This window comes from Schistocerca gregaria, chromosome 7, assembly GCF_023897955.1.
Source record: "Schistocerca gregaria isolate iqSchGreg1 chromosome 7, iqSchGreg1.2, whole genome shotgun sequence".
Lineage (NCBI taxonomy): Eukaryota > Metazoa > Arthropoda > Insecta > Orthoptera > Acrididae > Schistocerca > Schistocerca gregaria.
This window is the reverse complement of record NC_064926.1, coordinates 377780343-377797187: the sequence shown is the minus strand read 5'-3', so window position 1 is coordinate 377797187 and position 16845 is coordinate 377780343. Positions and strand designations below refer to the sequence as shown.

Sequence of the window (16845 nt, the reverse complement as noted above, 5' to 3'; positions counted from 1 at the left end):
TGGGATCAACATGTCAAGTATCTTAGTGGTAAGTTGTTTAGGGTAATCTATCTTTTAAGGCGACTATGGATTTTGTACCTAAACATTATGTTAGAATATCCTATCTCTCATTCTTCCAAAGCATAATAACCTATGGTATCATTATATGGGGAAACTCCAGTTGTGTGTGTGACATCCTTCTACTGCAGAAGAAAGCTATTAGGGTAGTATCAGGCTCATCATATAAGGCACACTGTAAACCTTTGTTTTCTGAGCAAAAAATTATTACAGTAGTAAACCTATATATATACTAGAAGCTAACCAAAGCTAAACGCAGAGAAAATATACATTGCTACAACACTAGGATGAATAGATGTATTTACACTCCATTCCATAGACTCTCAAAATTGCTGAACAGTTATGAACTAATGGGGCACAAATTATTTAACAAATTTCCACTAGCTATGCAAGATTTACCAGAGCAACCATTCAAACAAGCACTGTATGACTGGTTAGTTGCCCACCCATTCTACGACATAAAGCATTTCATCAATTGTAATATTATACTGTAATAACAAACCAACTACTCTTTTGCAACAGGAATTATATAGTAATATAAGTATGACTTTGTAGCATTTCACCAATCATAATATTACCCTGTAATTGTTGTTGTTATGGTCTTCAGTCCTGAGACTGGTTTGATGCAGCTCTCCATGCTACTCTATCTTGTGCCAGCTTCTTCATCTCCCAGAACCCACAGCAACCCACATCCTTCTGAATCTGCTTAGTGTAGTCATCTCTTGGTCTCCCTCTACGATTTTTACCCTCTACGCTGCCCTCCAATACTAAATTGGTAATCCCTTGATGCCTCAGAACATGTCCTACCAACCGATCCCTTCTTCTGTTCAAGTTGCGCCACAAACTTCTCTTCTCCCCAATCCTATTCAATACTTCCTCATTAGTTATGTGATCTACCCATCTAATCTTCAGCATTCTTCTGTAGCACCACATTTCGAAAGCTTCTATTCTCTTCTTGTCCAAACTATTTATTGTCCATGTTTCACTTCCATACATGGCTACACTCCATACAAATACTTTCAGAAATGACTTCCTGACACTTAAATCTATACTCGATGTTAACAAATTTCTCTTCTTCAGAAACGCTTTCCTTGCCATTGCCAGTCTACATTTTATATCCTCTCTACTCGGACCATCATCAGTTATTTTGCTCCCCAAACAGCAAAACTCCTTTACTACTTTAAGTGTCTCATTTCCTAATCTAATTCCCTTAGCATCACCTGACGTAATTCGACTACATTCCATTATCCTCGTTTTGCTTTTGTTGATGTTCATCTTATATCCTCCTTTCAAGACACTATCCATTCCGTTCAACTGCTCTTCCAAGTCCTTTGCTGTCTCTGACAGAATTACGCTGTCATCGGCGAACCTCAAAGTTTTTATTTCTTCTCCATGGATTTTAATACCTACTCCAAATTTTTCTTTTGTTTCCTTTACTGCTTGCTCAATATACAGATTGAATAACATCGGGGAGAGACTACAACCCTGTCTCACTCCCTTCCCAACCACTGCTCCCTTTTCATGTCCCTCGACTCTTATAACTGGCATCTGGTTTCTGTACAAATTGTAAATAGCCTTTTGCTCCCTATATTTTACCCCTGCCACCTTCAGAATTTGAAAGAGAGTATTCCAGTCAACATTGTCAAAAGCTTTCTCTAAGTCTACGAATGCTAGAAACGTAGGTTTGCCCTTCCTTAATCGAGCTTCTAAGGTAAGTCATAGGGGCAGTATTGCCTCACGTGTTCCAACATTTCTACGGAATCCAAACTGATCTTCCCCGAGGTCGGCTTCTACTAATTTTTCCATTCGTCTGTAAAGAATTCATGTTAGTATTTTGCAGCTGTGACTTATTAAACTGATAGTTCGGTAATTTTCACATCTGTCAACACCTGCTTTCTTTGGGATTGGAATTATTATATTCTTCTTGAAGTCTGTCTCATACATCTTGCTCACCAGATGGTAGAGTTTTGTCAGGATTGGCTCTCCCAAGCCGACAGTAGTTCCAATGGAATGTTGTCTGCTCCGGGGGCCTTGTTTCGACTCAGGTCTTTCAGTGCTCTGTCAAACTCAACACGCAGTATCGTATCTCCCATTTCGTTTTCATCTACATCCTCTTCCATTTCCATAATATTGTCCTCAAGTACATTACCCTTGTATAGACCCTCTATATGCTCCTTCCACCTTTCTGCTTTCCTTTCTTTGCTTAGAACTGGGTTTCCATCTGAGCTCCTGATGTTCATACAAGTGGTTCTCTTCTCTCCAAAGGTCTCTTTAATTTTCCTGTAGGCAGTATCTATCTTACCCGTAGTGAGATAAGCCTCTACATCCTTACATTTGTCTTCTAGCCATCCCTGCTTAGCCATTTTGCACTTCCTGTCGATCTCATTTTTGAGACGTCTGTATTCGTTTTTGCCTGCTTCATTTACTGCATTTTTATATTTTCTCCTTTCATCAATTAAATTCAATATTTCTTCTGTTACCCAAGGATTTCTACTAGCCCTCATCTTTTTACCTACATGATCCTCTGCTGCCTTCACTACTTCATCCCTCAAAGCTACCCATTCTTCTTATACCGTATTTCTTTCCCCCACTCCTGTCAATTGCTCCCTTATGCTCTCCCTGAAACTCTGTACAACCTCTGGTTCTTTTAGTTTATCCATGTCCCATCTCCTTAAATTCCCGCCTTTTTGCAGTTTCTTCAGTTTTAATCTACAGGTCATAACCAACAGATTGTGGTCAGAGTCCACATCTGCCCCTGGAAATGTCTTACAATTTAAAACCTAGTTCCTAAATCTCTGTCTTACCATTATATAATCTATCTGATACCTTTTAGTATCTCCAGGCTTCTTCCATGTATATTACTTTCTTTTATGGTTCTTGAACCAAGTGTTACCTATGATTAAGTTGTGCTCTGTGCAAAACTCTACCAGGCAGCTTCCTCTTTCATTTCTTTGCCCCAGTCCATATTCACCTACTACGTTTCCTTCTCTCCCTTTTCCTACTACCGAATTCCAGTCACCCATGACTATTAAATTTTCATCTCCCTTCACTATCTGAATAATTTCTTTTATCTGATCATACATTTCTTCAATTTCTTCCTCATCTGCAGAGCTAGTTGGCATATAAACTTGTACTACTGTAGTAGGTGTGGGCTTCGTATCTATCTTGGCCACAATAATGCATTCACTATGCTGTTTGTAGTAGCTTACGCGCATTCCTATTTTCCTATTCATTATTAAACCTGCTCCTGCATTACCCCTATTTGATTTTGTGTTTATAACCCTGTAGTCACCTGACCAGAAGTCTTGTTCCTCCTGCCACCGAACTTCACTAATTCCCACTATATCTAACTTTAACCTATCCATTTCCCTTTTTAAATTTTCTAACCTACCTGCCCGATTAAGGGATCTGACATTCCACGCTCCGATCCGTAGAACGCCAGTTTTCTTTCTCCTGATAACGACATCCTCTTGAGTAGTCCCCGCCCGGAAATCCGAATGGGGGACTATTTTACCTCCAGAATATTTTACCCAAGAGGACGCCATCATCATTTAATCATACAGTGAAGCTGCATGCCCTCGGGAAAAATTACGGCCGTAGTTTCCCCTTGCTTTCAGCCGTTCGCAGTACCAGCACAGCAAGGCCGTTTTGGTTAGTGTTACAAGGCCAGATCAGTCAATCATCCAGACTGTTGCCCCTGCAACTACTGAAAAGGCTGCTGCCCCTCTTCAGGAACCACACGTTTGTCTGGCCTCTCAACAGATACCCCTCCATTGTGGTTGCACCTACGGTACGGCTATCTGTATCGCTGAGGCACGCAAGCCTCCCCACCAATGGCAAGGTCCATGGTTCATGGGGGGAGGTACCCTGTAATAACAAACCTATTGTTCTTTTGCAACATGAATTATATTGTATTATATGTTTGACCTTGTCAATTGTAATATTATCTACATCTACATCTACATCCATACTCCGCAAGCCACCTGACGGTGTGTGGCGGAGGGTACCCTGAGTACCTCTATCGGTTCTCCCTTCTATTCCAGTCTCGTATTGTTCGTGGAAAGAAGGATTGTCGGTATGCTTCTGTGTGGGCTCTAATCTCTCTGATTTTATCCTCATGGTCTCTTCACGAGATATACGTAGGAGGGAGCAATATACTGCTTGAAATCTCGTGCATAAAATGGAGCAACTCAGTGGAACACTCAAAAGCAAACTATTAACCAATCACATCAAGAAAATCCAAGATATCACATAATTTCATTTGACTCTATCTCATATCTTTCTGTTTGTTTATCCTTTCACTCATAATTGCCTTCACATTATAAAAATTTCTTCTTTAACTTCTCATTTTCTAGATCTTAGTTTCAGTCTTTTCTTGCAAATTATATGCCTTTTTCCCTCTTCCATTTAGGTCTTCCTCCCATTACTTTTTCTATTCAGCATTTTCCCCAGATGTGCATTACTGTGATTTTCTTCTAGTTTCTTCTTTCATAATTTGAACTGAATAAAGGTTCTCTCTTCCAGTTCTTATTTCTCAGTTTTTCAGTATGATTCACTGCATAATTTCCATCTATCCTGTGTTGTTGTCTCACTCAGGTTGAGGAGTGTAGTCAAGTCCCCATTTCATCCTAATTCTCATTTCTCTATTTGGACTCTGTCTTTATCCAATAACAGAAACTTATTGCTCCAAAATTTGATTATAAGTTCCATTTTTAGTGTGAAAATAGGCCTGATTATACCTTACAAACTTGCAATCATATGTTTTCCTACACCTGCTCTGTTGAAAACTGCAACTGCATTGTTCTTTTCTATATATTAAATTATAAGTGTATTACCTCATCATCAGGCAGCTTCTTTTTTTCATCATTCGTCTTTTTACTGCGACCAGTGTTCTCTAGTATATAGTCAAGTTCTTTCTGTGAGATTCTTGGATGACTCTCAGGTTCACTGTACACAAAGTAGAGCCAAGGAATAGTCAAGGAAATTGTAATGCCACCAAAAATGTAGAATACTGAAGGCCATCCCAAAGACTTCACCATTGTTCCAGACAAGGCCATTGAAAGAACAGTACCCAAATAGTTTGCTGCAACAGGAAGAAAACATTATTCATTTTTTCATCTGTAAGCTGACCTTTATATTTCATAACAAATAAACATTTAAAAATCTGTTATGGTGCAACCTGCAGATTTCCAGATAGCTGTCATAATTAACAGCTCAGACTAAAGAAGAATAAGTTTAAAATGCAATAACCTTGAGCCATCAGCCTGCTCTTAACATTTTTTATGCAAAACAGAATAATGAACTACAGAAGTTGCGGAACTTATTAAATTTTCATACATGCAACATAGGCAATTTGATATAAAAATTCCAATAAAATTTTCCTTGTAGGTTAGTTCATTGAGGAATTACACTAGAAACTTGTTTAAGTTTTTTCACTAATATTACAGAATATAATATACATAATATATAATATTACAGAATATTGAGAACTAAAATCACATCCCCAAAATAGTTTTCAACATTAAAGCTTTATACCATATTTAATATTTTAAAATTAATAATGTTAATAATAACCTATGATGTCTGATCTAAAAACTCCAGAACTTTGATCGCAAAATTTTTCTGTGATAACCTTTTACTTATTGTGCATGGTCACCTTTGAAATATTCTCCTCCACAACTGATACACTGTTCCTAATGACATTTCCACTTCTGAAAGCAGTCCTGGCATGCCTCTTGCTGGATTGTGCAAAGTGCTGTCTGTGAATTTTCTTTTATCTTGTCTATATTTGCAAATTTTTGTCCTTTCAATAGGGTTTTCAACTTTGAAAATAAAAAACGTTCACAGGGGCCAGGTCTGGAGAGTACAGAGGATGATGCAGCATGATGATTTCATTTTTTATGCAATAGTCACACACCAACAGGGATCAATGTGAGGGTGTGTTATCGTGATGCAAGAGCCATGAATTGTCTCATCACATTTCAGGATGTTTCTTTCTCACATTTTCTCGCAGGCATCACACCTCATACCAATAGTACCATCAATTAACAGATTGTCCTTGTATCATGAACCCCTGATGAACAAATTCTTCAAAGTCAAAGAAATCTATCAACTTAGCTTTGACATCTGACATGCCCAGATGAGTTTTTTTTTTTTTTTTTTTTTTTTTTTTTTTTTTTTTTGTCTTGGAGAACATTTCCCAACCAATTATGAAGGCTGAACCTTGGTCTCAACATAATGACCATAGACCCATGTTTCATCATGAGTTATGATTCTCTTAAGCAACAACTCATTCTCATTTGCCCAATCCAAGAGTTCTTCACAGACTGCAAGGAAAAGGTCTTTCTAGTCTTGACTCATGAGCCATGGTATGAACTTGGTGGCTACATGACGCATCCTGAGACAGTGTGCAGGACTTCATGACATAATCCAACTGAAATGTTACATTCTTTTACAATGTCCTGGACTGTCAGTCTTAGATTGGCATGCACAATTTCATTAACATTCCTGACATGATCATCATCGGTAGACATCAAAGGGCATCCTGAATAAGGGTCATATTTAAATTCTGTCCAACCATTTTTGAAACACCAAGTACAGCTTAAGCACTCACCACTGTAGGTTACCTGCATCATTTGGTATGGCTCTATAAAGATTTATTTGAGTTTTATGTAAAAATTTACTGCAAATGCACTGCTCCTCTAACTCAGCCATCTTGAAATTTGCAAAATGTGCAACATAATGTTCTACTCAATATAGCACTGAGCAATAAGTAACAGACATACAACAGTGAAATTTCTGGCAGTTACACACTAAACACAGGCATATGTGGGGATTCCAACTGTGTTTTTTTCCAACACATCAATGGCATGAAATTACGAATGTTCCAGAATTCTTTGAACAGACCTTGATTTATCAGGATTGCATTAATGTACACATTAGCTTAGATATGCACCTTCAATAAACACATTTACAGTGGACTGGAACAACCACCATGATTAATGATAAGATATTTATGTTACTGACCAGTGGAATTACCATGGAGTATTCATATTTCAAGTCACATCTTATGTAATTAGTAGGAAATTGTTAACTTTAGAGAAACTGCTCTTTATCTATTACAACATATGTTACAATAATTTTGTGTATATAGACTGAAATGGCGACTGAAAATATGTACCAAGGTCGGGAATTGCACCCAGGCCTCCTGCTTACTAGGCAGGTGCATTAACCACTAAGTCACCTTGGCAGAGCAGATCACACAGCTGCAGGAATTACCCTAGCATGCCTCCCTTCTCAATCCAAGTGGTAAGCAGGAGACATGGATGCGATTCCCGGCCTTGGTACAAATTTTCACTTGCCACATCAGTCTATAAACATAAAGTCTGTATGAGACTATTAAAGTCTATGAAACTGTGTCATTTCATTTACCTTAGAACAAGGGAGGATTAATTACAGTGAGTTTTGTTTTCTAAATTGCTAACAGGAACTCGCAAGAATCCCAGTAGATTAATCATTCATGGAATGACTAGTAATTCATGATTTACAGTTTATTTTGTAAGACTTCCAATTTGTTAAGGTCAGTGAGTGGTTTACTGAAACTAAAATAAAGAACACCCTGTTGTTATCTGCACAAAGGTATAGAATAGGACTACATGTATAAATTATTTTTATCTTGTTTTGTAATGATGTCTACCATTGTTCATTTGACACAAAATTTTATTTATTAATGACATTTCATTTATTACCAACATTTTGTTCATTAATCAAATTTTATTTATTAGTAATAAAGAAGGGGAAATGTATTGGCATCTGAAAGTAAGAATTCCTAAGAATAAATAAGTCATTTTATTTTAGTATAGTGATTAATATTATATTACCATTTGTTTTTGCATGGCAAAAAAACTACTGTCTTGGGCAGTACTACTGTGCAAGGGGTTTTGTTCCCTTTGAAACAGCTCATTTTTATTGGTTGCTGGAGCAATGAAATTTTCTGGGTGACTGGAGGGTGTTCAGATCATTCCTGATTTCAAGAAGGGCTGTTCGACATGTGTGTATAAATACAGGCCTGTATCACTGACATAAATATGTTGCAGAATTATGGAACACATTCATGTTCTTCTCATCAGTAGGATTCTAAATGGATTCTGTATTCAATAACCTTGTGAAACTTAGCTCCCTCTGTTTCTCCATGTGATCCAGAATGCAATCGATAATGATGCTGTGTGTGAAACAATCTTCCTTGACTGCCGCAAGGTGTTGAGTATAGTTCCACACAATGCCTAGTGAACTAATTGCGACCTTATGGAGCATCATATCTTTATACTCAAGACATCCTAGTCAACAGAACTCAAGATGTCATTCCTAAGAGTGATGGCAGCCCTAGACCAACCTCAGAAGGGTATTATGGAGCTTTACTATTCACAATGAATGTTACTGACCTGAAAGAAACTGTTAGAAGATCAATGATGCTGTTTCCAGATGATGTGCTATGGTACATAGAGAAGCACAACAAACAAAAATCTGGCATATAAAACTGAGAGTCAGCCATAAAAGAGAGAGCTTGTAAAAGAATGATTTGACTGCTTATTGAACATTGCTGACAAATTTGGACACTCGTTGTGGTCTTCAGGCTCATCATTGATACTCATACAGAGAACACAATCGAGCAAGGAGGCGCAATGTTAATAAATTGGACTCATATTTTAAGGACTGTAACTCAGATCCCTGTATGGCCACCTAGATTTAGTTTTTCATAGTTTCTCTAAACTGCTGAAGGCATATGCTTGGTTGTTTCCTTTGAAAAGGTCACAGGCAATTTTATTCCCAATAATTTTATCACCAGAGCTTATGCAGTATCTCTAATGACCATGTCATCAATGGCACATAAAATTTTAATCTATCTTCCTTATACAAACACAACATTCAACCATGTATTGTACAATCCTACTACACATAGTAAAATTAACCCCAGCTAACATACCGTTAGTATAAGTTCTCAAGAAATAAATAGATGAAGGCAGATGTTGGATATATCCTTCTTGGGCCAGTCAGCAATACCTCTTCTCAGGCATAGAGGCAGCATCCAAATTTTGAGTGTTAATATGAAAAGCACCCAAGAAAAACACCAAATGACCTCCTTTGTTAGTGAGAAGCTATAAAATATGCAGGATTTAACACTATCAGCTCTGCAGAACACTACTCCTGTGCTTTAAATTCCTATACATTATCTTCATCTCAAAGTCTCCATGTCATACACCCCAAATAACTCAGGAAAGGATGAGGTCATCAATCAATAACTACAGCAATTCACTGAAAGTAACTGGCCATTGTTCACATGTGTCCACATATTTATAAATCAGAAAAGGGATGATATATAACCTCTATAGTGTTACTAATGTCATCTTCAAAATTATTGCTCTACTAAATGAGACTTGCATCTATAAAGTAAAGGTACTGGCAATCAGAGGATGATATATGAAGACCACACTATAATTTGATTGCTAATATTGGCAGTGGGTACACACAAAATATTAGTGGTCCAAGATCTTTAAATGTCCACAGATTCAGTATTAGGAAGCCTCTGCCTTCCCATTTCTTGAAGTTGCTACATGTTGTAGTAGAAGATGAGTATGTGCCAAGCAAGATTGTAAGAGATGGAAAAGAGCCACCACGGTACAACAACCGAGTTAGAAAACTGCTGCAGAAGCAAAGGGAACTTCACAGCAAAAATAAACATAGCCAAAGCCTTGCAGACAAACAAACATAACACGAAGCGAAATGTAGTGTGAGGAGGGCTATGCGAGAGGCGTTCAATGAATTTGAAAGTAAAGTTCTATGTACTGACTTGGCAGAAAATCCTAAGAAATTTTGGTCTTATATCAAAGCGGTAGGTGGATCAAAGCAAAATGTCCAGACACTCAGTGACCAAAATGGTACTGAAACAGAGGATGACAGACTAAAGGCCAAAATACTAAATGTCTTCTTCCAAAGCTGTTTCACAGAGGAAGACTGCACTGTAATTCCTTCTCTAGATTGTCGCACAGATGACAAAATGGTAGATATCGAAATAGACGACAGAGGGATAGAGTAACAATTAAATCGCTCAAAAGAGGAAAGGCCGCTGGAGCTGATAGCATACCAGTTCGATTTTACACAGAGTACGCGAAGGAACTTGCCTTCCTTCTTACAGCAGTGTACCGTAGGTCTCTAGAAGAGCATAGCGTTGCAAAGGATTGGAAAAGGGCACAGGTCATCCCCATTTTCAAGAAGGGACGTCGAACAGATGTGCAGAGCTATATCTCTGACATCGATCAGTTGTAGAATTTTGGAACACGTATTATGTTTGAGTATAATGACTTTTCTGGAGACTATAAATCTACTCTGTAGGAATCAGCATCGGTTTTGAAAAACACAGTCGTGTGAAAGCCAGCTCGTGCTATTCGTCCAAGAGACTCAGAGGGCCATAGACATGGGTTCGCAGGTATATGCCATGTTTCTTGACTTCCGCAAGGCGTTCGATACAGTTCCCCACAGTCAGTAAATGAACAAAGTAAGAGCATATGGACTATCAGACCAATTGTGTGATTGGATTGAGGAGTGCAGCAAGTCATTCTCAATGGAGAGAAGTCTTCCGAAGTAAGAGTGATTTCAGGTGTGCCACAGGGGAGTGTCATAGGACCGTTGCTATTCACAATATACATAAATGACCTTGTGAATGACATCGGAAGTTCACTGAGCCTTTTGGCAGATGATGCTGTGGTGTATAGAGAGGTTGTAACAATGGAAAATTGTACTGAAATGCAGGAGGATCTGCAGCGGATTGACGCATGGTGCAGGGAATGGCAATTGAATCTCAATGTAGACACGTGTAATGTGCTGTGAATACATAGAAAGATAGATCCCTTATCATTTAGCTATAAAATAGCAGGTCAGCAACTGGAAGCAGTTAATTCCATAAATTATCTGGGAGTAGGCATTAGGAGTGATTTAAAATGGAATGATCATATAAAGTTTATCGTTGGTTAAGCAGATGCCAGACTGAGATTCATTGGAAGAATCCTAAGGAAATGCAATCCGAAAACAAAGGAAGTAGGTTACAGTATGCTATTTTGCCCACTGATTGAATACTGCTCAGCAGTGTGGGATCCGTACCAGATAGGGTTGATAGAAGAGATAGAGGAGATCCAATGGAGAGCAGCGCGCTTCGTTACAGGATCATTTGGTAATCGCAAAAGCATTACGGAGATGATAGATAAACTCCAGTGGAAGACTCTGCAGGGCGGGAGAGATGCTCAGTAGCTCGGTATGGTCTGTTGTTAACGTTTCGAGAACATACTTTCACCAAAGAGTCAAGCAGTATATTGCTCCCTCCTACGTATATCTTGTGAAGAGACCATGTGCATAACATCAGAGAGATTAGAGCCCACACAGAATCATACCGACAATCCTTCTTTCCACGAACAATACAAGACTGGAATAGAAGGGAGAACCGATAGAGGTACTCTGAGTACCCTCCGCCAGACACCGTCAGGTGGCTTGTGGAGTATAGATGTAGATGTAGAACGAGATCACCTGCATATTATATGGTGACAGCTCAAAAATGGTGTTCGCCTTCAGTGGTGATGGGAACAACTGAATGGAAACAATCAATTTGGTTGGTTGTTGGAAAATAATTCAGTGATTTGGTTGTATTTTTATGAACCTGTTGAATTATTCTATCTTTCGAGTGAAACCAGTCTGTGAAAGCAAACAAGTGATTCAGTCAACTGTAGTTTTACACATCAGTTGGATTATTATTCATTCAATTCCTGAGACTGAAACCAGTTTGTGGGAGTAACTGAATGAAAGCCGTCAATTCAGTCCATTGTAGTTTTGCATATTGACTGAATTACTCATTCTTTCTTTTAAAGTGAACCCAGTCTGTAATTTTTCTGTCAGTTAAACGAAGTGATTGTTCCTCAAACTGAAACCACTCTTTAGTGTTTTAGTTCACTAAGCTGCCCATTCTTTCTTCTGAGTGAAATCTGTCTTTTCACCATTTAAAACTCATTACTACACCATATTGCTGTGGATTAAATTCTTTCAAATGTAATTAACATGTAATTAATTAAGCTGATGTACTGCTGGGGATAGAAAATTGACCATAATTGTTCCCTTAAGGTAGAAGAAGAGGAAGAACACTGGAAAATTTTAGCAACTGATTACACTCTATTTTAATGAAAGGTTGTGATGATATCCATTAATTAAAAATCATCTAGCCTATAATCACTTACTCAGCCACTTATTTGTGGGGAAGATACATATATTGCACAGAAAATAATTTTACCAGCTCTGTACACATAAAACATAGCCATGCACACAGAGCTGTTCTCACTTTAAAAGTCTTTGGGAAATAGCAGATGTAGCATTTGACAGTTATGGAGAAGTATTATTCACAATCACACACAGGCCCTTCAATTTCATTGTTAAGCCTTTCTCTAGCCATCACAGTAAACGGTGCATAACATCGTTAGCACACCTCGTGGACTGCTAGGGAAGACATTTCAAGTATTTTTCTATGGTATTACTATTGTGTTATTTACGTGTTAATTTTTACTAACTTGTTTTTTATACAATGGGAAGTCCAGGTTGGAATATCAACAGTTATAAAAAATGTAGTTTGTTACTCACCTTAAAGATGAATTGTTTAATTGCAGACAGGCACAACAAAAAGACTATTACAAACTGAACTTTTGGCCAAAGCCTTCTTCAGAAAAGAAAGGAAAACACACATTCACACAAGCAGATGGACCTCATGCATGCATGGCTGATACCTCCAGTTGCTCTAGACAGACTGTTGTGTGCATGAGATGTGTTTGCTTGTGTGAATTTCTGTGTTTTACTTTCTTTTCTGAAGAAGACTTTGGTCCAAAGCTCACTGTGTAACAATCTTTTCATTGTGCCTGTCTGAAACTCAGTGTGTCATGTTTATGGCAAATGGCATCTATCTTTTTAATAATTATTAATTTATGTTTTATTAATTTTAAGTATTATTAAGGATCCCCAGTGACTTCCTTTAGTGAAATGACAGACTCTTAATATGGCTGGGGTCTGTGTGATAGACTTTAGATGTAGATAATGGGTGTAGTGTTTTCATCAACTGTTTATTATAAGTTACAACCTATTAAAATTTTTTCAGACACGCAGAAGAATGTCATACAAGTGATTATAACCAGACCTGGAAGACGAAAAAAATGTACATTTTGTTTAACAAAAACACTTCAAAAAGTTCAACAAATGTATCATTTCCTAACAAAAACAAAATTTGTATTCTGATTATTATAGCTTTCATACACATGTAGAACCAACCACTCTTTGTGGAAACACATGGTTGTAATTATGATATCTCATGATATTTTATAGAAAAGAAGTACATTCTAATATACTTCATAAAATTATTTGCACTGTATAATCACAGATGCTGACAGAGTCTTCATAGGATACCACTCTAATAGAAGCTATTAAGTTATAGTGTGATACATTATCGTACCTGAAAAAATAAATCCACTCAGCCTCTGACGTTCATTTTCGGGAAACCATCTACCAAACATTACGTGCATGGAAGGTGTAATAATGCCCTGAAATATAAAACAAAATTACATTAATGCATTAAAATAGCTACAATTTTATTTTAAGGCACAAGCAGAAATTCAATGAAAGTACAAAATAAAATGAACTTGTGGCTTTCTCCGCGCGCGCGCGCGTGTGTGTGTGTGTGTGTGTGTGTGTGTGTGTGTGTGTGTGTGTGTGTGTGTGTGTGTGTGTGTGTGTGTTAAGGCATTCTAGTTCTTGTTACGTGGGTACCCATCCCCTAATGTCACCAGTAGTTGGTGAGAGATTATTTTTACCCATGCCAAGTTTGTTTTCCATTCACAACATTCCACTATTGTATTATCTAAACTAACCTCTTCCATTTCAACCCATTTTAAACACAAGAAAGTGGTGCACATTTGTGAACATGTTCATGAAGTCCCATCACACTTTACTGCCAAAGTGACATTCATTAATGCAATGTGATTTGTTTTTTTATTTACAAATATCTATTTTAGAATTAATATTGTTTTTGAAAATTTAATGTTCAGTCTTATTGTTCATTTACAATACATTTATACTTTACTATACTTTAACTGTAGTTTGTGTACATTAATGAATGTGTGTGTGTGTGTGTGCGCGAGTGTACACCTGTCCTTTTTTTCCCCTAAGGGAAGTCTTTCCGCTCCCGGGATTGGAATGACTCCTTACCCTCTCCCTTAAAACCCACATCCTTTCGTCTTTCCCTCTCCTTCCTGAAGAAGCAACCATCGGTTGCGAAAGCTAGTAATTCTGTGTGTGTGTTTGTGTGTTTTGTTCATGTGCCTGTCTGCCGGCGCTTTTCCGCTTGGTAAGTCTTAGAATCTTTGTTTTTAATATATTAATGAATAGTCATGTAGAAATGAACTGAAACTACAAGTTTGTAAGGCAGTGCCTGTACACAAACTGGGTGATGGGGGTATGGTTGGGGGTGGAGGTTGATGCAGTTGACATTTGTATGGCCTGTATTTAGAATTTCAGAATAACTTTCTGTACACACACACACACACAATTTCATCTGTCGAGTACATCTGGGGAGAAAAGGGCGTTAAAGAGTGTCAATCTGGCAACACGGTAACCACATATATGGTAACTACCTCTGTCAGTACATCTTGGTTGTGCTGCATAGTTGGTGCAGTGGACAGAGTTTTGGGTTAGCACGTAGGAGGTCAAGGATCCAATCACGGTTTGCGGGTGCATTTTTTTTTATTTGCTAATTTCATTTTGACTTTTCATACTGTAATATACACCATTTCATAGGTACATGTAACCCAAATTTACAACATTTTGTAATGCTGGGCATAACAAATACATGGTTAGATAAACAGGAAATAGACAGCTGAAACAAATGACCAGGCATGGACAGAATAACTACAAAAACAATACCAATTTCAAGATGCTAGAGATGATAGCATAGTACAATAACACAACATTTAATTGTCATTTATACTACATGTAATATGAGCAATCAAATGTCGCACATTAGCAACCAGCGACAATAATAATGTCCATGTTAATGACCGCATGACCTTCACAACAGAATACATTGTCCTCAGAACAACAGATGCTCAAAGCAACCTCCCTGCACGTCCAAACATTTTGCTACTTCCAGGTCTTGCAGTTCTGGACCCTTTGCAGCAAAGCTGCATCCACAATAACAAGAACAGAATGAACACACGCTACCAGTTCTTCCGCTTTTGTCGATGGAGAAGAGTACACTTGCTCCTGCAAGTGTCGTCACAGGGGAAATTCATGAGATTTAGGTCAGGTGAACATGGTGGCCATACAACTGGACCTCCATGTCCGATCTGTTTCCCTGGAAATGTTCTGTCCAAATACTGTCGCACATTAATTCCAGATTGTGGAGATGCACCATCATATTGGAACCATATCCTCTGCTGAACATGTAATGGAACATCTCCAGCCCAACAGCCAGACAGTTTGAGAGGAATGCATGATACTTTCACGCAGTCAACCAGTCAGGCAACATGTAGGGGCTCATCTACATCTACATCTACATCCATACTCCACAAGCCACTCAACAGTGTGTGGTGGAGGGTACCCTGAGTACCTCTATCGGTTCTCCCTTCTATTCCAGTCTCGTATTGTTCGTGGAAAGAAGGATTGTCGGAATGCTTCTGTGTGGGCTCTTATCTCTCTGATTTTATCCTCATGGACTCTTCGCGAGATATATGTAGGAGGGAGCAATATACTGCTTGGCTCTTCGGTGAAGGTAAGTTCTCGAAAATTTAACAAAAGCCTGTACCGAGCTACTGAGTGTCTCTCCTGCAGAGTCTTCCACTGGAGTTTATCTATCATCTCCATAACACTTTCGCGATTACTAAATGATCCTGTAACGAAGTGTGCTGCTCTCTGTTCAATCTTCTCTATCTCTTCTATCAACCCTATCTGGTACAGATCCCACACTGCTGAGCAGTATTCAAGCAGTGGGTAAACAAGTGTACTGTAACCTATTTCCTTTGTTTTCGGATTGCATTTCCTTAGGATTCTTCCAATGAATCTCAGTCTGGCATCTGCTTTACCAAAGATCAACTTTATATGATCATTCCATTTTAAATCACTCCTAATGCCTACTCCCAGATAATTTATTGAATTAACTGCTTCCAGTTGCTGACCTGCTATATTGTAGCTAAATGGTAAGGGATCTTTCTTTGTATGTATTTGCAGCACATTACACTTGTCTACATTGAGATTCAATTGCCATTCCCTGCACCATGCGTCAATTCGCTGCAGATCCTGCTGCATTTCAGTACAATTTTCCATTGTTACAACCTCTCGATACACCACTGCATCATCTGCCAAAAGCCTCAGTGAACTTCCGATGTCATTCACAAGGTCATTTATGTATATTGTGAATAGCAACGGTCCTATGACACTCCCCTGTTGCACACCTGAAATCACTCTTACTTCGGAAGACTTCTCTCCATTGAGAATGACATGCTGCACTCCTCAATCCAATCACACAATTGGTCGGATAGTTCATATGCTCTTACTTTGTTCATTAACTGACTGTGGGGAACTGTATCGAACGAATAGCGCGACTGGGTTTCACATAACCATCTTTTTCGAAACCCATGCTGATTCCTACAGAGTAGATTTATAATCTCCAGAAAAGTCATTATACTCAAACATAATACATGTTCCAAAATTCTACAA

The 16845-nt window shown here is 38.3% G+C and overlaps 1 protein-coding gene across 1 annotated transcript in view; it reads right to left on the bottom strand.

The window, feature by feature from the left end:
* LOC126282083 (putative inorganic phosphate cotransporter) overlaps positions 1-16845 on the bottom strand; it is a 68223-nt gene that overhangs the window by 27941 nt on the left and 23437 nt on the right. Inside the window, exons 4-5 of the mRNA XM_049981539.1 lie at positions 13589-13676; positions 4893-5140 (exon numbers count right to left, since the gene is read on the bottom strand). Of these exons, the coding sequence (XP_049837496.1) occupies positions 4893-5140; positions 13589-13676 (336 nt within the window). The remainder of the gene's footprint in view (positions 1-4892; positions 5141-13588; positions 13677-16845) is intronic.